The sequence below is a fragment of the Pelmatolapia mariae genome, linkage group LG6, assembly GCF_036321145.2.
Source record: "Pelmatolapia mariae isolate MD_Pm_ZW linkage group LG6, Pm_UMD_F_2, whole genome shotgun sequence".
In the NCBI taxonomy this organism is placed as follows: Eukaryota; Metazoa; Chordata; class Actinopteri; order Cichliformes; family Cichlidae; genus Pelmatolapia; species Pelmatolapia mariae.
In genome coordinates, this window is record NC_086232.1 from 39,081,019 (window position 1) to 39,107,105 (window position 26,087).

The following is a 26,087-nucleotide window of genomic DNA, read 5'->3' on the forward strand; positions in this document are numbered from 1 at the left end:
CTTCCTCTCTGCTGGGGGGAGAGGTGGGGGCGAGCTAACGAGAAAAAGAGAGCAGCATCGAGGAGAACAGACAACAGCAGGATAGCTTCATGTAATAGACACAAAAAAACGGTCTAATAATATTTGTTGACAGTATGTCTGACTCCAAAGCAATACTAATGATTTATTTTATTCATGTAACAATATAAAAAAAAAGCTTCTGTTTGTCTCCATTTAATTTGCTCTCTTCCATTATAAAGGAACAAAAAAAGGAATTTCCATGGCAACTCGCTCCAGCAGGTGAACTGTCAATCAATCTGTCAACTTTCAATCAGTGGAAATTTTTGGAGGACAAAATTCTACGATATTTTATCCTCCAAAACTGCAGGTGACATTTTTGGAGATCTCCTGTTGCCCTCATGTGGTCATAATGTTATAGTGCTGAACTTTATTTACTGTTAGGTCCCTAAATATTTGGAAGATTTTTGTAATTTTCCCCCTTTAATTACATTTCCCTTATACTTGAAGGGGTTTAACAAAACGATTGCGTTAACTTCTTAGGAATTAGCGATTTTTTTTTACGCATTCACAAGATTTTCAGAAACCTTGACCTCCAGCCTTGAAGTTTCCACTTTTATGAGACTTTTATTAGAAATACTTATGGTGTTTATTTGGAAATCCTAGATCAGATCTTTCTTGAGTTGTTGTGCTCACAAAATTTTCAGAAGGCTTTACCTCTGAACTTGACAGATTCAACCTCATCTGAGATTCTTAGTTGACGCACCTCTGGTATCAACGTAAAACTCTACATTGCCTTGTTGTGTTCACAAAGTTGGGTGACCACGGTACCCATCTGGCTGGCAGATTTTTTTTTTTAAGTGAGCCAATTCATTTACAGTGTTTAAGATTTTAGTCAAATGATAGATTTTGGTTCAAAATGAAAACATGTGCAGTCATACATTTCTGCAACACCACAAATCATTTTCAGCTTGTTTTTTTTCCTTCTCTCAGATCTGTAATGTACAATATTGAAATGTCCTTCTAAATGCAACAATTAATGCAACAAAAGATCAAATCTGTCTTAATGTTTGAATCTTACAGTATGTAATACTGATTTTGATAAATATTAAGCATAAATGGCAAACATTCAAAAATGTCCAGAGTTAGTGACAGTGTGTAAATTCGATTTGCTGATTATTCAGGATCTAATGGTAAATGATATTCTGTGTTCTTCTGCCCACACAGGTCAGCTGTAAGACCATTTTCAGATTTACACAGTGGAATAGTTTAATACTTTTTGTTTAATACTTATGTTTTTTCCTTTGCAGCATCCCAGCATCCCTTTATCAGTACTGAAAATATAGTGAAACAGTGAAACTGGCCATATGGAACAGATATCTGAAATATTATTTTGTTCTACGGCAGCATTGTAGGACACTGATAACATCAAACTGCTCCTCACTTTCACTTTCTTTGTTTTTTAACTGTCTGTTGGAGCTTCCGTGAAATATGTTTTGGTGATTTTGAGCCAGCTTCAATCCATGAAAACATTTTTAGGATAAATTTGCATTATTTATTTTATAAATCTTCAGTAATCTGGCTAAAAAATGAACAAATTTGCTGCATGACTGTCAAAACGTCTCCCTCTATAGCAGAGATGTCAAACATAAGGCCCGGGGTCTGCAACAGGCCTTGGATAGACTCTGGACTTGCATTTTCTAAAGCCACTAGATGGCGTTAGAAAATGTAAAGAGATTATATTTTTGGACTTTTAAATTTTTTTTAATAAGTTCTCCAGTTTTTTGAGTGAATGAAGACCTCCCTACATGGCCATTCACACTACACTACTGTAACTAAATAACTGAAAAGTTCCTGATTTTTCACTATTGATTATAGAAATTTGTTTATTTGTTTTTTATAAATTGTCTACAAAAAAGGACTTTTTCTGTGAGTTCAGTTTTATAATTACAGGACAGTCTATTGAATATTTACTGAATATTTACTGTAATTTTACACATTTATTTCTTACAGTTTAAGCCCAAACAGTCATGGTGACAAATTTCTTATTCTATAGAAAGTCTAATACGCTGCTCTTCTGTTACTTATATTTAGATATCTCAGGAATTAAATGCGTAGTTAAGAAAGCAGAGTTGCGCTGGTCCGGCCCACTCAGGATCAAAGTGGGCTCCATGTGTCCCTTGATATAAAATATTTTGACTTTCTTGCTCTACAGGGTTCGGTGTTCCTTTGTGTCAGATATCGTGTCGGAATTTAAATTTAATCTGCAATCACACAACCTGTCATGCACAATAAAAAAAACCTGGACAAAAACAGGAATACAGGAGTAAAAGTTAAACTGAGTTGTTTGCAAGCAGAGCAGTGAAAACAGTCATTTCCAGACTGGGCTTCACTGCTTGGCTAAAGCAGAGGGACAGGCAAGCATCTGTCTTTTCAGACTCTCTAGCCCTGTCTTGACATTTCTCCTCAATGCAGAACACATCTAAACAGAGGAAAGAAAGGTAAGTTTAGCACAAACAAGTTTATCAGCTTGGATAGCACAAGTAGTGCAACAATCTGGCATGACCTCTGGGAAAGCGCTAGCCTTAAGTAGCCCAGCTGTAATAAGCAGTTTCAGGTGTGCAATCAACAAAGGCGGAGTCCAAGGAAACACTTCCCCTCTGCAGCACAGAAGCAAACACACACACCTATACATGTCTTAATTATATTGTGTTGTCCATGAGTTTTGAGTTCTTTGTGAGGACCACAATTTCAACTGTAGCTTGAACAGTGCAAAAATCAAAACTTTCACTAGGTGGGAGTGGAGAGTCAGAATGTCACTGCATTCTTACTTTATTTCCGTTGATTACCACCTAAAAATGCATGGAAAATGCAGTTTAACAGTTTCTGATGTATAAATTGCACCTAAACAATGTGCTACTTTGTTTAGCTGCAAACCTCTCATCTGTAAGGGTAAAGCTCAGCACAGCCACATATGCTTGTGGTGCATCCTGGTTTGTCAGCTACAAAATATTCCTCCTCAGTAATGGTAACAACTCTTCCATCTTTAACATGTGGCAGTAATGCTGTGTAGACTGTGGTTAACTGATGGTTTCTTGTAGAAACATTATAGTTTTTTCATAATTTTAACAATTTATGAACTTTTTATAAATGACTATTTGCACACAAATGCACAATAATTCAGGGAATAGACACAATTTGGAATCTTAAAAATCAACTGAGATAAAAAACAAATGTAGAAAAAAAAGGAACAATATGTAGACTTTAACCTGGTTTTAATATGCTGCATCATATTTGGTTAATAACAGCAAAACTGTAAGGTAAAACTGAACCACGTTGGCCCCCTGGGCCGAACTAAAACATAGCACAACAAATGCTTCAGGCAGACTTGAGGTTCATCCATGTCACTCCACTGTGTTCAATGGCATGCTTGGCAATCTTCAAAAAATGTCCCTAGTTTTTATATTTTTATAACAAATGCAGCAGTATAAATACCTAACGTGTCTAAGGTGAAACATTCTGAACTCACTGATCCAGCTGTTGACATAAAAATGAGCTACAACGCTTTTCTTTTCTGTGCGTTGATGGTGGTACAGATTTGGTTCTTTACTCTCTGGCTGTGACTCCTAAGTATCGATTCTACTTGAAGTGCCTTAAGACATGTTGTTTTACAAAGAAACTCTCTTCAGGGTGATGTACTGACCCAGCTGTCACCACACTGCTGCGTTTTCACCTGAACTCCAAGGCCTGTGATCAACAGCTCTTGGTTTGAGAGAGTGTTGACTCATCGGTGTAACAGAAATTACAAGTGACAACCTCATTAATAACTACAAAATGTATGGGTGATTTCTCTTCCCAACTATTTTTAATTATTTTTTTAAATTAAAACTAAAGAAGCAAACAAAGAAAATGACAGTTTCTGATAAATCAATAATTTAGAGACTTAATAACCAAAATGGATTCACATAGTCTCATTGAGATCTCTTTCTCAAGAGACCTATGTACAAAAAACTAACTAGAATTGCCAATTAAACTGAATTTTCATTCTGCAAGGCAACTAATGCACCTTTTTGTTATATTGGTTTACTCACTACATCCTCAAGTTAATTAGCGTTCTCCCTTACTCCTCCCTTTCCTACTTTAGCCATGATGAATTGACTGTAATTTTTTATAGCACTTTTTACTCCTACCTAGCACTCAAAGCACTTTTTACACTGCAAGCTATATCAACACACATTTTTAAGACTTGAGCACAAATGCAAACCCAGATGGATGCATCAGGCGGACTTGGGGCTCAGTTTCTTTGACAGCCAAAAATGGAAATGGCCACCATCTTTTAAATGGCTAAAGTTTTATCAAAGAAAGTAATCCTACAAGAGTTTATGTACCAATTTTGCTACCTTTATCCAGGTGCAAAAGTAGTTATTAGAAATATAGCATTAAATTATCTGTTACATTAGCACAAAAAGTATCATTCAGTTACAGTCAATTTAATATTATTTCACAATTTAAAATATAAATATGAATAAGATGCAAAACAAAGTGGGAACTATAAAATGTCATACCTTATTCATATAGCTTATTAATCTCATGAAAATGTATGTATATCTGTAGGAAAAATATAATTGAACACTGCAGGAATATTATGAAGCAACGTCTTCTTTGACGTCTTTCACCTAAAAGACGCTTCAAAAGAAAAGCAGCCACAGAAAACATTACTGGACACAGAGTTTATACACCTTTTCCAGGGTCAAATTCGAGCACTTTTAAGCACTCAATGTCCATTTTCAAGCTTTTCCAGTACATTACAAAAAAATAAATAAATAAATGCATATTTCACTATAGATCACCCCAGTAAGACCATGTGCAAAATAAAACAAATCATCTTAGGTTGAATTAAATGTCCCTTTTCCCCCTTTTGTTAAAAACATAGAAAAACGCTCCATACAAAATACTGCAATAGGAAAACGTTGCATTATATGCATGTAATCAGGGTATAAACTTAAAATGCAAATGTCACTTAAAAATTAAGATGTGCAAATGTGAACCAATCAGCTTGGTACAGGTATTTATATCCTGTTGAAAAACAAACAAACCACCAAACAAGAAAGCTGCACCACCTCCACATGATGATCTTGAATACTTTTATTAAAGGGTCACCTTACTGCTGACTGTCTGCACTGAAGCATAAACAGCAAGCCTCATCACAACTAAAAACAGTAGTCTTGATTAAGGCTGTAGAGAATAGATGAGTCTGTCCGTCTGAAAACTATGACTGTCTACGTCCTCTATTGTCGGCATATAAAATAGATCATTATAAATATGTTCTTATGAAACTTTAGTAGCAGAATTTTCGTTTAATTTTTCAACTTTATACAATAATTTCGGTTAATCATTTCTATATTTGTTCTTTCATTTTAGTTCTTCCTTTCGTCCACTAGGTGGCAGTACCACATCAAAATAACTCAAAAATAAATCCCTGGAGCGCCACCTGCCCTGTTCCGGTTTCCTCCCACAGTCCAACGTCATCCTTCAGGGTTCACTGGCGATTCTTCACCCGCGGTGTGAATGTGAGAGTGGAATAAGAGGTTGTGTGTCTGTGCTGCTCCTGTGCTGGACTGGCATATGACCGGGTCCCAGTGTCAGAGCAGGAGACCTGTCACCTGTGGAAAACTTTTTCAGAATTACATTCCAAAAACATGTGATGAAACATAGTCTGGAATCTGGAGCATATGTTCTCCTTACATCCCAAAGCTTACAGTCTTTAAAAGAACGGGTTAAAGAAAATGACGGCAAACAAAGCATAGTTCACACGTATTTTTCTAAATTTCATTTCCTAAATGAATTTCCTAAATTTCCATGATAATAAACTTGTTGGATTAACATCTGGTTTGTTGTCCATGTTTCCATTAGATCAATAAATAATACAAGTTTATAGGCAGACACCAAATTCTCACATTTGAATGTATAAATGCTGTGTGTCTCTGCTTGAAAAAGCTTTCAGTTGATTAATGAATGTGACCAATGAACATTTAAATACAATGCTCACTAATAATAACAATAATCATACTATAATGATTCTAGTGCGTCTATACATGTTTATACATTCCCCATCTCCTCTTAGACAAGTGGACCAATCTGGATGAAAATTTCTGAGAGTTTCTGTGACAAACAGTGTGGCACCAGTGAGGGGCTTTAGGGACGGATACAAGGAATAAGACTTCTTTACATCTGCTCCATAGAAACGTATTACTGTGCAAAAGCTGACAAGTTTCTTTTTGAGTTTTTCCTTCCTTTTTTCGATATTTGCATGAGGATTTATTTTGCGCTGATATTCTCTGAAGATCCAAAACCTGGAGAGATTTTTCTTCACTTCCTCTACAAGTCAGCAACGTCTTTTGATATTGTTTAGATTTACTGCTAACACAGGTCAAAAAATTAAAGGAACAGGCTGTTTGTGACAAGCTAAACCAATCACATGATGCTCTGCAGCTGTGCTTAATTTAAAAAAACACAAACAAAAAACAACCTGTAAATGTGTTCATAGTGCCCGGCGTGCGCCGTCCCGTATACGACAAACAACATTCACTCATCTGTACTTACAGCACTTCATTTCACACTCGCACCAAAGAATGCACCATCTCCAATGAAATCTCACTTTGAAACCCCACGTGACACAACAGCTCAGATTATTATTATTTTATTCTAAATCAAGGGTGTGACTTACAAAACACAGCATGTAAGCAAGAAAACATAGAAAATGAAAAATTATCTACAACATTTTGTACAGATGCAGTAAATGCAAGCGTGTGTTTCATGACAAAACCTGTGTCTTTAGAGGACACTACACATGTTTGTTTTAAACAAATAAGTCAAAAAAAGGAGGCAGCGTGCAGCATAAAACACGTTTCTCAGTAAGTAATGCAGCTACATGCACACTAAATGGTCCTCCAGTTACTCATAAAGTATCACAGATACATACTCGTGTTTACAAAAAGTTTTCTTGTAAAGCTTATTTATCCTTTTAATATTAATGTGTTTTTTTAATGATCCAGTGAACAAAAAGCCCTTTAAGAAATTTACATTATTTACATAAATGCTCTGAGTTTTTCATCTGTTGCCTTTTCTTGCCCTACCACAGGTCAGGCTCCACCCACACAATCTTCTTTTGCTCCTCCCAGATGATGGTGCGCAGGCTGGTCAGCAGGGAGGTCTGGTCACACCAGGATTCTGGATCCACACTGTGATACAGACACGGCAGCTTGTCCAGCAGCGGCTCCTCGCTCCTCGAACACGCCAGCAGCTGCTCCTCTGTCTGACTGTGACGGTGCAGCTTTGACCTAACGTAAAAGTTAGATAAATAAACTATAACCTCCTGCTTTTATGAATTTTTGTATTAACATGAAGTAATATCAACACATTTGTTTACACTTATTTATTTTTCTAAAAGTTTCTCACATAGAATAGGAAGGAAAATGTTTTGCTTTAGCTGATATTTTTTGTACATACAGTCGAAGTAACTGATCTGTAAGTATGAGAGAATCTGTTTGCTTAGTAGGCATAATTGCACAACTGGCCTGGGCTCTTTATTCAACAATTAAAAAAAATGTGGGTGCCAGCTGAGCTCAGTGGTTGAGCAGCCCAGGTCTCTTTGCTGCATGTCTCCCTGATTTCCTGTCTCTGCTATTGCTGCACTAATAAAGGTGAAATTAGTTAGAAAATTGATTTTACCATTAAACTCTATACATGAATACATCAGTTCCTTTTGCATTTTGTTTTACTTGTCTGAAAATATGAAGTTAAATAACAACTCTAAGATATTTGTGAATGAATCTGTGTGCCATGGAGTCTAACTGGAAAAACAAGGAAGGTTTTCCGGGAAAAATGTTGACTCATTATTTTTGCCCCATTCTCTCGCTGCTTACGATCGGAAGAAAAATGTAATATCAGAAGCATGAGGTGGCATTGCGTGAGATGAAGAAGACGAATCTACCTCAGTTTACGTGCGCTACGTGCAGACTGGCCAATGAAGATGATAATGGGGAAGATCTCAGAGCGCTGCAGCCGGCGCACGCAGTCGAGGCCTAATGGCAGCACGCAGTGGATGCCCTGCAGGTTATGAAGAAATAAAGAAAGAAAATTAGTTTAAGTGTGATTTAAGCGCAGTGCTGTTACATGAAATACATTTTAAAGAATCTCTGGTACTGTGATAAAGTAAAATACTGGTTTAAACCTGATGATGGTGCTAAAGTCATCAGATAACCAAAATGTAATGTTTACAACATAAATCTCATTCATATTTGTACAAAAGTTGTGGCTCAACTGGCCGTCATCTCTTTAGCATTGCACACAGTTTGTTGACCACAGCTTCCTTCTTTGCTCTGACCTTCTTCATGACCTTCTCGACACTCTGCAGGGTGTAGCAGCGGCTCCCGCCCTGCTCAACCTCCTCCAGTATCTCAGACCTCTGTAGCTGAGCTGCATGCTCACTGGAGCTCAGCACCTCTGAAGCAGAGAAGAAAGAGATTATAACACACAAGATAATTCTGTGTATTATTGGAAACACACATTAATTGATTTCGTTTGGTGTAGCCTGTTATTTCCTCTAAATATTCTACACCTATGTTGCTGTAATGATGGTAAAGATTTACACTTTATGGCTGCTGTCCTTCTTTTATTGATATTTATTTCCTTCCTGGTTTACAGTAACACACAAACCCATCTCATTGTATTTACTACGCTTCCATTACAGCATGAAATCGGAAATAGAGTGGGAGGTGTATGAGCAATCTTGCCCATAAAACATGAGTCAGCTCAGGAAACCGTGTCCCTCCTGCTTATCTAACAATTTGTCTTCAGCTGTTTATTCTGTAGCCGAGATTCACATAAGATTTCATGTCAGCTTATATCAACAGAGCATTTCTTACCAGGCTCACAGAGCTGAAAGCCCTGCCAGCTGGCCAGCTTCTTGTCCAGGATGCGTCCCAGCACCGAGGGCAGCAGCAGGACAGGCCTGCAGACAGGCGGATAGCGTGGCGTCACCAGGGTGTAGGGCATGAGAGTTACACAACTTTTGGGTGCAGATGTTGCATCTAGAGTGGAAAGAATAGACAGTGCAAATGTAGATCTCTTTTTTAAGTGCAGTTAATGCTGAGATTCACTGGCTGTTTGTAGAATATGTGGCCCCGAGGAATTCTGCTCTTTTGTGACCACTGGGGTTACTGTACCTGACTCTGCACTCGCGCTCTTCTCCTCCTCCACGCTGACCCACAGTGGGTTCCTGCCCTGGCGCCCAGTGCTGACAATCCTCACAGTCTTCTGGGTCATCACACGCTCACCCTGATGAAGCAGAAGAATATTCCCAGGAGTTAATTAGGGGAAAGATGTAATTTGTGAAAAAAAAACTAAACAAAGCAACAAAAAACCAGTGCTTTAGTTTATTCTTACCTTTTCAGACTTCTTTGCTTCAAAGCTCATATCCTCAATAGCTCGAATCAGAAGCCGCTGTGCCCTGTGACATCAAGAAATCAGTGAGTAGTGATCTGACTCCATTCTCGAATAATCTGAAGAGTGCACAGTTGCCTTTTGTGAACCTGAACTTTTCATTCATCAGTGCACCAACCTGTAATAATTGGGAACAGTTCCACTCTGCAGGTCCAGCTGCTGACACGGGTGAACGTGACTGGCGTGCCACGAGTCCTCAGTGCCGGCGGGCCGCGTGTTCGTCACATGCAGGATGTCGTTACAGGACACAGCCAGGGTTCCTCCGGGGCCGGCAGGGAGGGACATGTTAACACGTACGTAGAAGGAGTCTCCTGATGATGTCTCACTGCTCTGCAGCTGTTGCAGCAGCGCCTCGTAGTCTGAGCAGACAGAAGAGGAAGTTAAACCACTGGACTGACACTCTGCAGTGGATTACACCATGTGGATGATATTCAGAACTGATGTCAGTTGCTGTACATGCTCTACATTTCATTCCAGTGATGCAGAACTGCCATAATGTCAAGTTTAAAGAACAATATACCTTCATGGTAGCTGTACTTTATTACCTCCTATGCTTAATCCTCACAGCCAACATAAGCACATGCCTTACCTGTAAAGATGCATTTATAAAATTCACCGATAAAAACTAAACCTATACTAGACCTTATTTTATCAGATCCCCTTCAAAGCTCGTCCCGTTTAGATCACTTACACCTGTGTGTCTGTGATGAGGGCTGGAGCTTCTCCAGAGTAGCAAAAACAGCACTCCTTCAAACTGAACTTTCTTGAACACCCTGCTCTCCTCGCGAGCAATGATCCACGCAATAAAAATTAAGATTTTACTCGATAGTTTGAGGGTCATGGTGAAAATGCAGAAGTGGTCAGAAGTGGACTGGCAGGGTGCAGTCACAAAGTAGCATCCAAGCCAGAGTGGGCCAGATGTGCACAAGAAGACAGGGAAATCAAATCAGGTGTGGTTTCTGAATACATGAGAACTTTGAGTTCATGTACATGCATAAATAATCTGCTGAGAACATTTAAAAGACCAGTTTGTGATGCAACGCGTGAAGGAGAGGGAATAGCAAACAAACAATCATTTTATTATGTCAACCATGCAGGGCCTGCTTTTTTATTATGTTCTGTCTTTGGATACGTGCCAAAAATGTGGTTTACTTTTTCCAAATGATAGGGTTTCAGAGCTGAATTCTTTGCGTGACGCAAAACAAAAACACCCTCATGAATGCAGCATGTTCATCATATCCAGTTTCTACTTCCTCATGTCAGGCATCCTTTTAATGTCAACAAGCAGCCTCCTTCCTGAAGTCAGCTGTAACAATAAAGTCTTATTTCGCAGCTACGCGTGTAAAACAAACACAAAGTATAATACAGTACTGCCAATACTCTTGCATGTTTATGGGCATGTTTACAGCTTCAGTAAGTTTAGATAATAGTGTGGAAGAAAATAATAACAGAGAACAATTTGGCTTCAAGACTGCAGACATGTCATAGAGCGAGATCTAACATCTCCACTAAAATGGCATATAAGTGATTCAAGATGAGACTAAAACTTGATTTAGACTTTGCGGGAAATTTACGTCCTAACTTGCGTAGCAACAGGAAACTCTTTTTATCCCTATACCGCAGCCTTTAAGTGGTTGTGGTATGCACTGACCCGACATGTAGTCACATTTCTCAGGAGGCACGCCAAGCCACATAGAAGGCTGCGATGCAGGGTTACAGTAAAATGGTGTTCCGGTTATGGTGCAAGTTATATGGAAATATGACGCAATTCATGTGTAAGTTCTCGATGAATCAGTACAAGAAATATGACGTACCATCTTGCCTGGGGCGGAGGGAGAGATGACAGATGCCTGCAACCTGGCCAAGAGCCCACATGGCTTCCTCTAAAGTGGAATCTTCCAGCACCATCCTCAGAGCCTTCTGATTCTTCTCGTACTTCACCTGCAGACCAACAGCGTGGTGAGACTCACCTTCACAACAGGTGATAAGGAGAAAAACTGCTTTTACGCACACATTTGCACCTACCTCCACTATCTGAGCCCCGGGGCTGATGCCAACAGTGTGAGCTGCACTGCCTTCAGTCACCTGATGCACAAACACTCCCGTCTTATTGCCCCCCACTACTGCCAGCTGGCTGAGGAGCGCCTCACCCTGGAAGGAGATGCTGAGAACTCTGCCACTGACACGGATCGCTTTTGGACGAGAACGCATCAGGAAGGGAGGGACTGAGGATCTTGACAGGACGACGATAGAAAATTAGGGAAGTTATTCAAACTCTTTAGCAAATATTGATCACTAATAATTACAAATAATTCCTGCACACTGGGATTAATAGAAAGTGGACCTGCTCTCCTGGACTGATTTTGCTACAGCAGTGCACACTCACATTTGAGTACAATATCCGGTTATTTGTAGAGCACTTTTTTTTTTATAAATGGGCATATGTTCCCAAGTTACTAAGTGTAAGAAGTAAGTGTGGAAGAATGTGATCTGAGACACTGAGGAGGTTTTTTATTGTGGTGTAAAATTCTCAACTGGTGAAGAGTTGTTTTCACTTCACCAGCTAGTGATCAACAATGTCCCGTATGTCCCATGATTAATAGCCTGCATTAGATTTATGATTGGCCTTAAAAGTGTCCATACACTTTGGGTCGAGTAGCATCTAATTCTATTTAAAAATTCGTGTCACTGTCTCACCTGTGAGAGCTGGACCTCCTATGAGAGGAAAGCCTGAATGTCTGCATGCTCTCGTTCACCACTGGACAAAAGAGAGAATGTTTAATGATTAGACATCAGGGTTGTTTCCCAGGAAATAATGTGTCGGGGTTAATGTGTCACTCTACTTTGGCAAAGACACAACAGGGGACAAAAGCTAATGAAACTCCCCTCAAACAACAGCTATAAGGTAAAGAATGTACTACAATAATAGAGAGAAAACACCAGTGATCAGATGATCCCCTATGAGAAATATGGAGAACAGAGAAAGCACTTGGTGACAGTGGGAAAGAAAAACTCCTTTGTAACCGGATGAAAAATCTGGCAGAACTAGGCTCAGGAACGGGCAGCTATCTGCTGTTCCAGTTGTGGGTGAGAGGAAGAAGGAAAGAAGGTCTCTTTCTAGTATCTCTGCACACATATACAGTAATCTAAAGAAGAATAATGCTTTTAATACACACCGCTGGGGAGCAACACAAAGTCGTCCAATAGACTGTCAGTCTCTGCTGCCTCTGAGCTACAAGAAAAAAAATACAGACAAACGCCCTTATCAGATCCAACAAATATGGACGCACACAACAATGACGGTATGCATTTTACACTGAGTTTACTTCGCAAAGAAGCGTGTGATAAATGGAGATAATGTCTACAGACTGGTTTGGTGGGTTGCTATGACAACAGCAAGACACTGTGACAGGTATATAAAGTCTACTCAATTTGTGATTTCAATTGAACTTCTGTGGCTCCTCAACAAACTTGTGTTCTTTAATTAGCTGTCGATTGCACTTTTCTTCTGTCTTTCTTTTTCTGCTGTAAATCAATAATCAACCTGAAACTGTGCCATGATATGAACACAGAAAGGAATGCAGAGGTCAGCAACACTGCTCATTCATCCGTTCTGGTGAAATGTTTCCCAAAATCTCATAATGTCAGTAAGAAATTATGAGATTTTGATATGCACTTCTAGGAAACACAGGCATACCTGCTCTCTGCATACAGAATTTCCTTCCTTCGGCGGAGAGAGTCCGGACTGGGAGGCTCAGCGTTTCGGGACCGCATGCTACACGTAGCACCATCTTCACACTACACACACAAGCCAATATACACGGCCAACAGACACAGAACATAAAATCATGACTGCAAGAAAAGCGACAGTATGTCACAAGTGTATAGTTTGAATGAGAAAGCAGGAACATACCACTCTGTGCACTGTGGTTAACTGATATGTCAGGGTTTTTCATTATTAATCTCAAGAGCAGTGCTATCAGGCTTCGATTACACATGTTGGTATTTGAACTCTGGTGGTTGTCACTAGTGCCTGGTCTTGTCTCCATCTCACCTTTTTTCCCACTGATAATGTGCCAGCACCCAATTTAATATTGGTTGCATGCAGTTGAACGCCATAAATAAATAACCTTTACTCATGGCGAAGAGTTTCCACTATAAACTATAACTATAAAACTGTTGGGTGCATTGTTGGAAGCACTAACAACGACTGGTAGGTGCATCCTACAGATTTTGTCCATTTTAGAAATTAATCTAACCACCCTCTGCTGGCAGTGAGTGGAAGAAAAGAGGGATTTGTGTTGGTGTGCTCAGGTGTGGCTCTTTAGTCACTCTTACTGTTTACCTGACCGGCCACACCTACTCTTTGTCTATTCAGCTTGGCAGCTGTAGATTTCATCCATTACTCACTGCATTACAGAGTCTACCAAAGTGGCCACAGTGTTCATCAGGCCGCTGGACAATAAGCCCTAGTTTCTCTTGTTGCTTTTTGTCTGCTCTGTTTTCTTTGTGCCCGAGATGACTCCTTAGAATCATTCCAGTCTACAAAGCAAAAACTCCTCAGCCACTCCACACATCAGCCAGCCACAGCCTCGCCTCCACCTCATCTAACTTCTACGAGTTGACCCTAATCCTTGTGACTGTATTAACTCTATTCTTTAAAACTGGAGAGCTGTACAAAAACATCAGATTTAAAATACATGATTATATTATTACATGTGGGAAAAAATTAACAGAGCATTTCACAGCTATTTCACACACTCACACACCTCTGAATTGCAGGAAACCATTGAAGGATTAATTGCATCCATGCGGCAGAGTCTGCGTCGAGATGATACGGGGCATTCATCACTGCTGGAACTCAGACTATCCCAGCTGCCCTCCGTCTCCTTAGGGTAGACATGAAATTAGTCAGTAATAGCATTTTCCTCTAAGTGTTGTGCATACGTGAGCACGTGTGTGTTTAAAAAATTTACTTCGGAACTCTGGTGCAGTTCTGTAGAGCTGCGCTTATTCTGTAAGCTGAACACCTTCTCCTGTAGCTCCACCAGCTGGCACCTCAGGGTGTCCTTCTCAGCCAGGACACGTGCGATCATGGCCTGGGCCTCATCCCTGGACTGATAAGCCTAGAAGCACATGAATGATTGACAGTTATTTAAGACCGTTTAGCTGACTGTGCATGAAACTACTTTGATTCTTAGTCAGGCACACAGACACAGCTGAGCCAAGTTTAGGCCTCATGTAAAAAACACAAAGCGGTGATAACCACAACTAAAAAAAACCGTCATGCACCACCTGTAACATATCACCATAACTTGCACGTGTCCCCGAGGACTGTTTGCTGAGATACTAAAGTACGTGCTGGCTTGGATACAAGCATGTGGTATGCAGTCGATTGTCAAAGCGGCGTCAACAGCAGACAGCGATCTATTTTTCAACACCTTTCAGCAAACACACCTCTGGAACAATACTCGATGGAAACTTAAAAATAGAAGTACTGCATTTCCAAGTCATCATGAGTAATACATCACTCACTTGAAAAACCTCATATGGATATAAATACCAAAACACAACACTTATAAATGTTCTTTATGACATCAGATTGATCGGTTTTAAATGAATGATTAATATAATTACATTAAATTATTTATAATTTTTAATGAAATATATGGTATAATTCAATTTAATTCAATTCAATTTTATTTATACAGCGCCAAATCAGAACAACAGTCACCTCAAGGCGCTTTATATTGTAAGGTAGACCCTACAATAATACACACAGAGGAAAACCCAACAATCATATGACCCCCTGAGCAAGCACTTTGGCGACAGTGGGAAGGAAAAACTCCCTTTAAACAGGAAGAAACTTCCAGCAGAACCAGGCTCAGGGAGGGGGGGGCCATCTGCTGCGACCGGTTAGGGTGAGAGAAGGAAGACAGGATGAAAGACATGCTGTGGAAAACATCTCTGTGGTGTTCCAATGGCACACTGAGTTACTAATTCATTATTAGGAAAGCTATTGTCCAATTATGTTTTAAATCACCACCAGAAAACAGGAAGTGGAACAGGAAGTGGGAGACTTTAAGGCACAACTGGGCGAGACGACAACAGCATCAGAAGCTCTAGTTTGGGAAACAGCTTTGTTAAATAGTTAATGCGTCAGTTATATTTTTCAGGTGTGTAAGATATACTTTGATCGCGCTCTGATAATTTTCATGAAAAAAAAGTTCTTATGTTTTGGCATTTTCAGACGGTATTCAAAAACTGGGAAAAAAGGGAGAAAAATCAGTGATTTAAAGAGTTTCCATCTGGGCTAACCTGAACAATTAAACTTTTAATGTGATAAACCTGCATTTGGTGACACAGTTTCTTACTGAAACACTAAAGTGGACATCTGTATGCCTAACATGATTCTCCAAGGAAATACTCGTAGGAATAGGAGCATTTTTTTATTTTCTTTGTATGAGAATACTTGTTATGAAAACTCAGAGGAAATGTTGTGCGCAGCATCAAATAAATACAAATATACATATACATGTAGAAAGCAAAGCACAGTGAGGTAAAGTAAGTCTTTTTGTCATTAGTTGATTGTCTTTTAATTTTTTTTAAACAATTTCAAATTACACTAGATTAAAGTTTTTCTTTAAAAAACAAGCAAAGCCAACTATAAGCAGTGTAAGTCTGAATATGTTATGCCTACAGAAGTAGTTCTATAATTGAAGGTACTGTCTTGATCTTAATTATTCTGTGCTGTGGAACTCCAACACCTTCATTCCTCGAGCTTGTGTGTGCGTCACACCATCGCACTCGAGACTTGTCTAACAAATCAAATTCCTCTGCTTCAGTGAAGCAGTTCAATGCTGTTAAATGCAATCTGACAGTTTTTAGGGTGTGGTAGAATTTTTCATTTCATTGTTTTCAGAGGAAAGGGTTCAAGTGAGTGACAGCTGATGTTAAATGACTTTAAAGTGGATCATTTCTTCATGATGGTTTCATGTGAAGGTAAGAACATACATGTTAGAAACAGTATACCGCTCCTTTAAAAAAAGGTATTATTTATAACAGAGAGGCGCGTACACTGTGTCCTTTATCAAAGACACACACCTACACACACAACAGACAAGTACAGAAGAACGGCGTAATATCTGACACTTAAAGCACTGAAACAATGCAACAATGAACCAGAGCAAAACCGATGCTCTCCGTAAAAGTAAAGTCTAAAACAGAAAAATGCAGCTTGAAAATGTTAATTCATTTGTTTATCAAATTCAGGAAAGATTGATTAGAGGCACCGTTATCAATTCCTTACCTGGTCTCTCTCGGCCTGGAGCGCTTTCATCTGGTTCTGGATCACAGCGCTCTTCTGCTGCTGCATTTTGCAGTCCTGAGTCAGCTGCTGCACCTGGAGGCTCAGAGACTCGTTCTGATCCAAGAGCTGACAAATACACGCATATTTTGACAATTTAGCTTCCATTTTAAGTCTATGTTACATTAGAAAGTCAATTATTATGTAAAGAAGTATGTGGTATTCCTGGTTTCATGGTTTATTTATATTAGTGTTAGGTAACAATAACTAACAAATTGCACACTCTCCAAGTAGCAGCTGAATACTTTTGCCCATCATGATGCTGAGTGGGAGTCTGAAAAGGTCACTTTCCATCAGAGATAACTGGTTGAATTTGTATGACATTTCCTGGTCCGGTTACTGTAACCACTGAAGGAAAAACAAACAAACACACCTTTTTTTTGTCTCTGAGCAACTGTTCGTTCTCCTCCCTGTATGATCGGAGCTGCTCTGCTAGCTCCACCTGACTGTCTATGGCCTCCGCCAGGTCTTGAGCCAAGATGTCCTGACGAGCCTGATGCAACAGAAGCAGCAAATAAGATTTCACCTTCTAAAGAATATGAGTGAAAAAATGGTTTAAGTGAAAAACAAAAAAAGAACAATTGCGCTCACGGGGTCTAGTTTTTCTGCCTTCGCCAGCTGGCAGCGCAGGCTCCTGACTTCATCTTGCAGCTGTGGTGACTCAGGACAAACAGACTTGAGTGACTGCTGCCTCTGGAATTCATTCTCTGCTTGGGCATTTTGTAGCTCAGTCTGCAGCTGATACACCTGCCACCACACAAGACAAACAAGACTTGAGACATTGTACATCTAATTAGGTGTTTTATGTTTTTTTTATAGTCTGTGGTAAGAAACAAAGAGAGTAAATCAGCAAATCTGAGACACTGGAGAAAATTCAATTCAATTCAGCAATTAGATGACCCCCATCCCCTGATGAGCAAGCACTTGGTGACAGTGGGAAGCAACCAGGTTCAGAGTTTACTGGAAACTAAACGCAATAATGTTGTGTGAAAACAAGGCGAGAGAGAAGCAGTGGAGGGAAAAGAAAAGCTCAGGGCATCATAAGAAGCCCACAGCAGCCTGAGACTACAGCAGCAGAACTAAGGGAAGGTTCACAGTCATCTGATCCAACGCTAACTACAAGCTTTTTGAAAAATGAATGTTTTAGGCCTAATCTTAAAGGTAGAGAAATCCAAACTTGAAACTGGATTCACAGGAGAGAGGCCAGGCTTTGCATCCTATTCTACTTTTAAATACCCTCGGCTTGACTTTTCAAGATCTTGTATGTGAGGACAAGGATTTTAGATTCAATGATAGAGATGCTAGTAAAGGAGAAATATATTCTCTTCATCAAATGACTTTGACCAGCTGGAAAACAACAGAGGTGAAATGACTTTGACAAAACAGTTCTGATGATCTGAAGTCAGTTCTGATATCCTTGCATGATTGAAGTAAACAGGACTCTTTCGTGGTCTCCTTTCACCAAGTTCTCTGTTACCCATCAGCTCAATTCAGTTTAATTCAGTGTTATTTATCCAAATCAAAACAACAGTCTTTTCAAGGTGCTTTATATTGTAAGGTAGACCCTACAATAATACACACAGAGAAAAACCCAACTATCAAATTACCCCCTATGAGCAAGCACTTTGGCGACAGTGGGAAGGAAAAACTCCCTTTTGACAGGAAGAAACCTCCAGCAGAACCAGGCTCAGGGAGGGGCGGGGCCATCTGCTGCGACTGCTTGGGGTCAGTCCTGACCAAACCAACCACACAGTCAGGATAAACTCTGAGTTATTTTAAACTCTCAATAAATTAAAAGAGTTGTTTTTCTAAACAAAAGTCTTTTCAAACATGAATATTTACTGTCATACAAAATGTTCTCTTACCCAACTACTAATGCTCATACTAAACACAAATCAACTTGGAAACAATGTTTCTGGGAAATATAATAGAAATAACAATTTTGTTATTTAGAAAAAAAGACTTTTATGACCACATTCAAAATGACCTTTCACTCCTGAGTGGATCATGCCTACATACTGTCTCACACAAAAACAGCAGCAATTTAGCACTATACTTCTCCAAGATTTGGAGACTTGTGGGAGGAACAACTGCAGATACTGAAGTAGCTTTACAACACCTATATGTGCAGTTTAGAGCTTTTGCTGTGCCTTTAGAGGAAACCAGTTAAAAGTCCTTTGTAATATGCTTTTGTTTTGAATCTGCAGAGGTCAAATCTGAAGATTAAAAGTTAAAAGAAAAAAAAAGGTATATGCATTTATGAGGGTGTAACCAAATGGAGCATATAAGAACTGTGGAGCCTGCTTGTTATGTTTGCTTGAGGATAAATATGGCAGCCCTTTCTGTAGGGAGGACAGAAGGACTTTGATTTTGAGTGGATGGCTCAATCATTAGAGTACAATTTAAAAAAGGAAAGTGTGACATGTTACAGAAGGAAAGATCCTGAACACTTCCCACTTTTGCCTTTCATTTGTTCTGCCTGGTAACTTAAACCCCACGGCTCCTGTATGTAGCAAAGACTTTTTGCTAAATACCTGCTTCTCAGATTACTTGTGAGGTGTCACTTGAGTCTGAGTCTCAAGCGGGAGAACATTTACCACAGCAAAGTATACAACTTTTTTTCAGGCTGTGAACACAAAACGACAAAAGCCTCCCTTGGCACTGTCTAATCCTTTCAAGCTTTAATTTCACTTCTTTAACATCAGCCTTTTGAGGATTTTCCCCAGGGATGACAGCTTTGAGACTCAGACAGAAGGTCTCCTGCAGTGAACAAACAGACTCTAATGACATCCGCTGACCTGAAGGTTTAGCTCGTGGAGCCGCCCGTTCACAGCTGATTTCTCCTCGATTGCTGCTGTGTAGCGAATATACAAGTCACACTTCTCATCCTTCAGCTTGGTGACTTCACGTTGCAAAGAGCACAAGTGTCTCTGGATCCGTTCGTTGTCGGTGCGCAGGGTTCTGGACTTCATCTCCTGCTCCATCATCTGACTGATGTCCGCCTCCAGAGAGGCGCAGTGTGCTCTCAATTTGCTGGCCTCGTTACGGGCCTCCTGCAGCTCTTTCTGCATCCCTGTGACGGCTCTGACCAGATACTCAGTCAGCTCTGAGTATTTTATCAGGCCTGAAAGAGAGTGCAAGGATTGCAGTCAGCAGAACAAAGAGAACAAACACATCCATAAGACATACAAAGACTTTGAGCCACTCACCACTGAATCTTGAGGGCTCAGTGCTGGGCTTGCGCCCAGTCACCTGGGTGTAGAGTGCTGGGTAGTGGATCATTAAGCTCTCCAGCAAGGCCATACCACCATTCTTTCCCTGGGTTCTCAGCAGATCCAGCATGTGGCCTAGAAATAGTAGATTACAATAAGACTTCCAAACTAACCTTTGAGTTAATGTCATCAAGCAACAGCAGCGATGCAAATAATCAAAATTCTAAATCTGAAGAATTTTGTTTTTGTGTGACATGATGATTTTATATGTTGCTGCTACAGTTTTCTAAGTGGTTAACTCAGCAGTCTACTGTATCATCTCATGGACAGGGTTTTAACTGACTTTAAAATCCATGAAAACAATGAAAATCTCACTCGTTCTCATGCAGCGGTTTGTGAGGTTGTGGCAGGAAAGGATCTCGTCCTCGTCCATCTCATTGAGAACCCTGGCCTGCCTCAGGTACGGGATCAAGATGCACGGTCGCACTCCTAGCGAGATCCGATGGCGGTTGTCATTAATCAGCTCCCACAGCTCCTCCTCACCCATCTCTTTCAGGTCTAAATCCTCAGGGACACATTCCTCCGCCATGCTGGGTCTACTGAGTGTGTTTTAAAGCGTAATGGATGTTGGCTGCCACAGAGATGACAGCTCTCAGTGGAGCAGGTGGACTGAGCACACACCTTTTGCAGACAGAGCAGCGGACTGACTCTAAAAGGAAAAACTGTTCTATAAACGTGTCAGGCATTTTCCACGCCCAGTGGGTGTTTATATCCAAGTGCTGGCGTGTGGGCGTGTAGGAAAACCTGAAAGACAAGCTCTCAAGGATTCGACTCACAGGCTGATGCAAACTGAGTTAAAGGACACAAAACACCCACACACATAGTCACTAACACCCACACAAACACACACTCAAAAACAATCAGTCAGTAAAGCCATGATTAATGCCCATCTCTTATATTTACACTCTGGGTGTTAGTAATGTTTGTTTACCCTGAACAGCTAGCTCGGTGTGTACTCGCGCCACACACAGGAGCCCCTGCCTCTGTTAATGAGTGAGGCAGAGATTTGTTTACTGAAGAGCGCCTATGGCACTGATGAACAGAGCCTCTCGCTTACAGAGAAACGCTGGATGCCATTTGAGCTCACCTTAATAATTTCTAATCACACAAAAGCAAACACACACCACACACACCGCAGTGCTGACAGGAGCAAACACTAAGCGGCAAAGTGCAAAGTCCTGTGTTAAAGAAGGAAATAAGCTCAGTTGTGGTCATCACAAGGATAATGCCTTCCTCGTAATAATAGCTAACTTACAGTTCTTGTGTGTGAACTTACTGTCAGCTGTACTGTAAACTGTCTATGCAAACAATTGGAAGACATCAGGGCAATCTACTGTAAAGTATATATATATACAAGCATTAAGACTATGGAGGATGTCACAACCAGTGAACTCACCAGGTTCAAACAGGATAAATGGGCATGTAGGTGTTTTCTAAGAACGTATTTTAACCGCAAAAGAAAAATTATAACAGCAGCTGAGACATAATGTCATGCGAGGAGCTTAGAAACAGACCGACGAACAGACCGACGAACATCTGCCAGTAAACTGTATTTATTTTTTATTATTAGTCCTTTATTTATCCAGGTAAAAATCCCATTTCCAAGAGAGACCTGGCATCATGGCAACAAAAGTCAAATACATGTACTACATAAGTATATAACATTTAAAACAAATACAATATCCCGTATGAACATGTGAATACAATAACAGATCAATTGAGAGCGACATCAAAAACAGTCACACTGAGTAAAAGAGTTATTCTCTCATTCCTTTAAGATGAATGTAACCTCTAATTGACGTAACCAATTCTGATAATTTCAGTTCCTTCTGCAGATTATTCCAGGAAGCAGGGGCAGCGTATTTAAAAGTCTTTTTCCCTAATTCTGTTCAGATTTTTTGGGACAATCAATTGTATGATATTGTGAGAATGAAGGCTGTAGTTGGTTGTGGTTTTTACACATGTAAATACATAAATAAGATGGAACCAGACCAAGGAGAGATTTACAGATAAAGATCAACCAATGGGAGAGTCTGCAAATATACAAAGATGGACATTTAGTAGCAGCATACAAAGAACGATGATGTACACGATTTCCATAGCCAGTAATAAAACGTAAAGCACAATGGTAGACAGTATCCAACCTCTTTAGGTAGTGGGCAGGTGCATTCATAAAAAGCAGGTCACCATAATCCAATAAAGGTAAAAAAGTTCCATGAATCAAGTGTTTTCTCAGTTGGAGGGAGAAACAGGATTGATTTCTAAAAAAGTAACTTAGTTTTAGTTTTAACTTCGACACAAGTCTTTGAATGTGAGTTTTAAATGACAAATTCTGATCTATAATGATCCCTAGATACTTGTAAGATGTGACCATTTCAATTTCAGTTCCTTGAATAGTTTTAATCTTAGGAGACATAGCTAACAACTCTTTGCCATTTGAGAATAACATGAACTTGGCTTTCTCTGGATTTAACCAGATGCAATTTTAAACAGCAAAAGTCTTCTTATTGTGAGCGAGAAATAAGTGTGTCGCAGATGTCCAGTCCACAAGTTCACTACCCCTTGACAAGACAGTTAACAAAATATCCTCTTGCCTGGCTTTCTGCAAAACTCAAAAGCCCTGCTCTCTACAGTACATGATCCAGTGTTCAGTAACCCAACCGGCTTCTGTCAACAATGCACAGTTTGTTTATCTCGCACATCACGTAACACCATGGGGACGGCTCAATACTAGGAATTTCCCCTTAGAAGATGCATAATAATATACAAGACAAACAAAAGTGTAATAAAAGAAGATGTGGGGGAACAAAACCTCTCTCCAACTCCCACATTTCTCACTGTAAGAAGGAAAAGAAAAAAATGGGTTTTGCAGTTGTCCGTAAAGACCATTTGTAAATCTTTTAAAACAAATCATTAATAATTATTACCAACAAAGCCTCCTAAAGCACGGTCAGCTTCGAGGTGTAAAAGGATGGTAGTGAGATCATTTCAGATTAGGAATTTTTCATGGTGTTTTGATGTTTATCTATTATTGTAGGGTCTTTACATAAAATTGAATTGATTTGGTGCAATACAAATAAAACTGAATTGAATTCAGCTGAGTGATTATGGGTGTTAATTTTACATTAACTCTAGTTTTAGACCAATAAAAAATTGACAGTCATTGATGTGTGTCAGTCAGAATCATTATTGTATTTGTTCCCTGATTCGCAAGAGAACAATCTTAAAAAAAAAAAAAAAAAAAAGCGGTATTCTGATTCCCTGGGATAGAGTTAAGGTTAGAGTTGGGATTGGGGTTAATAACTAGACACATTAACAGTAAAAGCTCAACAAGTAATTGCAGTTTACATATTAACAACGGTTTTCTGGAGAAAAAGAAATTCCAGTGAGGATTGCATGTGTGATGAGCAGTAGCTATGCAGCATTATCTTTCTAAGGTTCACTAACATTGCAGTTAACTGTTGGCACACACTGGCTGCTGAAATGTGACAATCATGAAAATATCTTTGATCAGTGGCATCATTCCAACAACTGAGGCCTGCATTTAGGAAGACATGATCTGGAGTGACTGAGAGTTGGTTATTTCAGTCTGGTGTTACCAACGTGAAAGTTTCCATAAACGGTAATCATGAAAATATGCTCTTTTTATACATTTTGAAAATTTTGCATAATACTTGTATAAGTTGTATCAAACTGGATGCATGTGCATGTGGATGTTTGCATGTTCTGCGCTTTAGGTCATTCATTGCCCGTCAGGTTGTGGCATGTGGATAAATAATGCCCCATCTCTTCCTCCTGGAAGTATTTTTAGAGGTGATTTGCCTTTTTGAAATCTAGAGTTACAAAAATGACCTTCAAATAAAGCTTCCTCATTCCAGTTCTGTTTGACATTGTGAAAAAAATCAAGTCCCCGCTGTTTCTTTACTTTTTTTTGCCATGAATATTTTGTGTTCTTTCTTTGTCCTGATTTGTGGTCTTTGAGGTTGTTCTTTGTTAGGACTGGTCTCTGATTTTGTTTTATTTTTTATTTTTTACCTTTGACAGTAGAGAGATAATCTACCAAACACTCCAATCAGGGTTGGTAACAGTTATAGTACACCGAATGTAATCTGGTCCTTAGCACGTCTTAAAATTCGGCAAATGCAACCTCAGATGAAGTATACACCATGAAATATCACACCGTGATGCAGAAGCAGGCCTGTGGAAAACTAATCATACTCTTACTGCTCCTATAAGAATTAAGGATTAGTAACAGTCAGGAGCTATTAATAAAATTGACATGATGGACTGATCATTATTAGTGTGAACTGTTAGGTGTTAAAGTTAATGACAGTACAACTAGAGCTAGAATGATCAAGTAAAGACTGTCTGGAAAGGTTGCCAGGAGAAAGCCTCTTCTCAAAATACATGGCAGCATGGCTTGGGTTTGCAAAGTTGCATTTGAAAAAAACACAAGACTTCTGAAACAATGTCCTTTGGACAGACCAAAACCAAGTAGAATAACGCACAGAACCACATTTGCCAGAAACTACACACGGCATATCAGAACAAACACCTTATATACCAACCGTCAGGGCTCATGATATGGGCTTTTTCTGCAGCCATAAGACCTGACCTGAGCGCTTTGCAGACACTGAAGTCCTCTGTATACTCAAACCCATGCTGAAGTTTTTATACTGTGTATAACCCTCAGTTTTAACTTGATTTACAAAGTTTGAGCGCCACAAAGTAAAAGCACATCATTGCACAGTAGTGGTTTGTATTATGGCTCGATGCAAAGCTCAGTTTTTCCGTGACTAATAATAGTGACCATGGTAATTTTTCTGAAATAAATCTATTATTGTGATGAAAATCTGAACACACTATGCATTTCTAAAGAAAACTAGCATGCTTAGAAATGCTATGTTGAAAATGTCTTGCTCTATTAAAAGAGCACTTAGGAAAGATTTGTCAAAAATGTTATTGGGGGGCGTGCTAGTAATTTTGTCTTCATTGGTAGCTCAGTACGTAAAGTGGCAAAATAAAATGAAACTGCCAGAAGATAAAACAGAATAAAATAAATTCCTGCATTAAAAGCTAAATAACAAAACTGCTTGAAATTGTTATGCGGAGACTTGTGTTCTTCAGGTGCTGCTAACCTGATGGGTGTACACATCTGTACTTGCTTTTAACATTCACGTTTAAAATCTCTGCACCACACATACTGCAGGTCGTGCAAAAACTTTCTGCTTTTAGTTTAGCTAGTGTCAGTTGGGTGTGTCTGAGCAGAGGCATCATTTACGAGGAAACTGAATTCTCTGTATCAGCTGCATGTTTTGCTAAGCCTGTGCTATTACAGTGGGATGGTGAAGGTTTTCCATGTGCTGTGCTTTGCAAGAGGCTGCTATTTGAGCAGCAGGTTTCACAGCATTGCAACATTACAAGGCTGGTGCTAACCTGACTTTTGGTTCTTTTCTCTGCTCTGTCACTCGAGATGGTACGTGACAGTTCTGTCCCTACTACGCTTTTGTGTCATCTTCAACTGATCTTCGACATCAACTGATAAGGAATGAGAAAAAAAACAAAGCACGTGTACTACTGACAATAGAAAACCAAAATAAGCTTGCGTCAAGTTGCACCAAGTACTGATAATATAGCGTTTTGTGTACTTTAGGGCATGTGTACCGTGTAAAGTGGCACGTTTACAGAAATGACACAGCATATCAGGCTATTTTAAAATAAATATTTTTTAAGTGAAATCCAATCTAATAGTTATGCTGTATTTTATGATACATACTGTTTAGTTATAAAGCACTTTTTTTAAAAACACAAAGTGCTATACAAATCACCAAAACACTACACAAAAACTCAGCAACAACAACAGTGATAAAAATAATACTGTAAATAAAAGCTAAGAGTGCACTATTCTCGTTCAGATTTAAAAGCCAAAGAATAAAAAAGAGTTTTAA

The 26,087-nt window shown here is 39.4% G+C and overlaps 1 protein-coding gene across 1 annotated transcript; it reads right to left on the reverse strand.

Moving 5' to 3' along the window:
• Positions 1 to 7,129: 7,129 nt before the first annotated feature.
• card14 (caspase recruitment domain family, member 14) lies at positions 7,130 to 20,668 on the reverse strand. The gene is made up of 20 exons (XM_063477330.1): positions 20,455 to 20,668; positions 20,077 to 20,214; positions 19,666 to 19,991; positions 17,507 to 17,614; positions 17,241 to 17,360; positions 16,811 to 16,936; positions 14,478 to 14,627; positions 14,271 to 14,390; positions 13,199 to 13,299; positions 12,678 to 12,733; positions 12,199 to 12,259; positions 11,527 to 11,752; positions 11,316 to 11,442; positions 9,620 to 9,860; positions 9,445 to 9,508; positions 9,225 to 9,336; positions 8,925 to 9,089; positions 8,384 to 8,502; positions 7,991 to 8,106; positions 7,130 to 7,337 (listed from the first exon to the last, which is right to left on the reverse strand). Exons 1-20 carry the CDS (start codon positions 20,666 to 20,668, stop codon positions 7,130 to 7,132), a joined length of 2,898 nt encoding a protein of 965 aa, XP_063333400.1.
• Between the last annotated feature and the right edge of the window lie 5,419 nt (positions 20,669 to 26,087).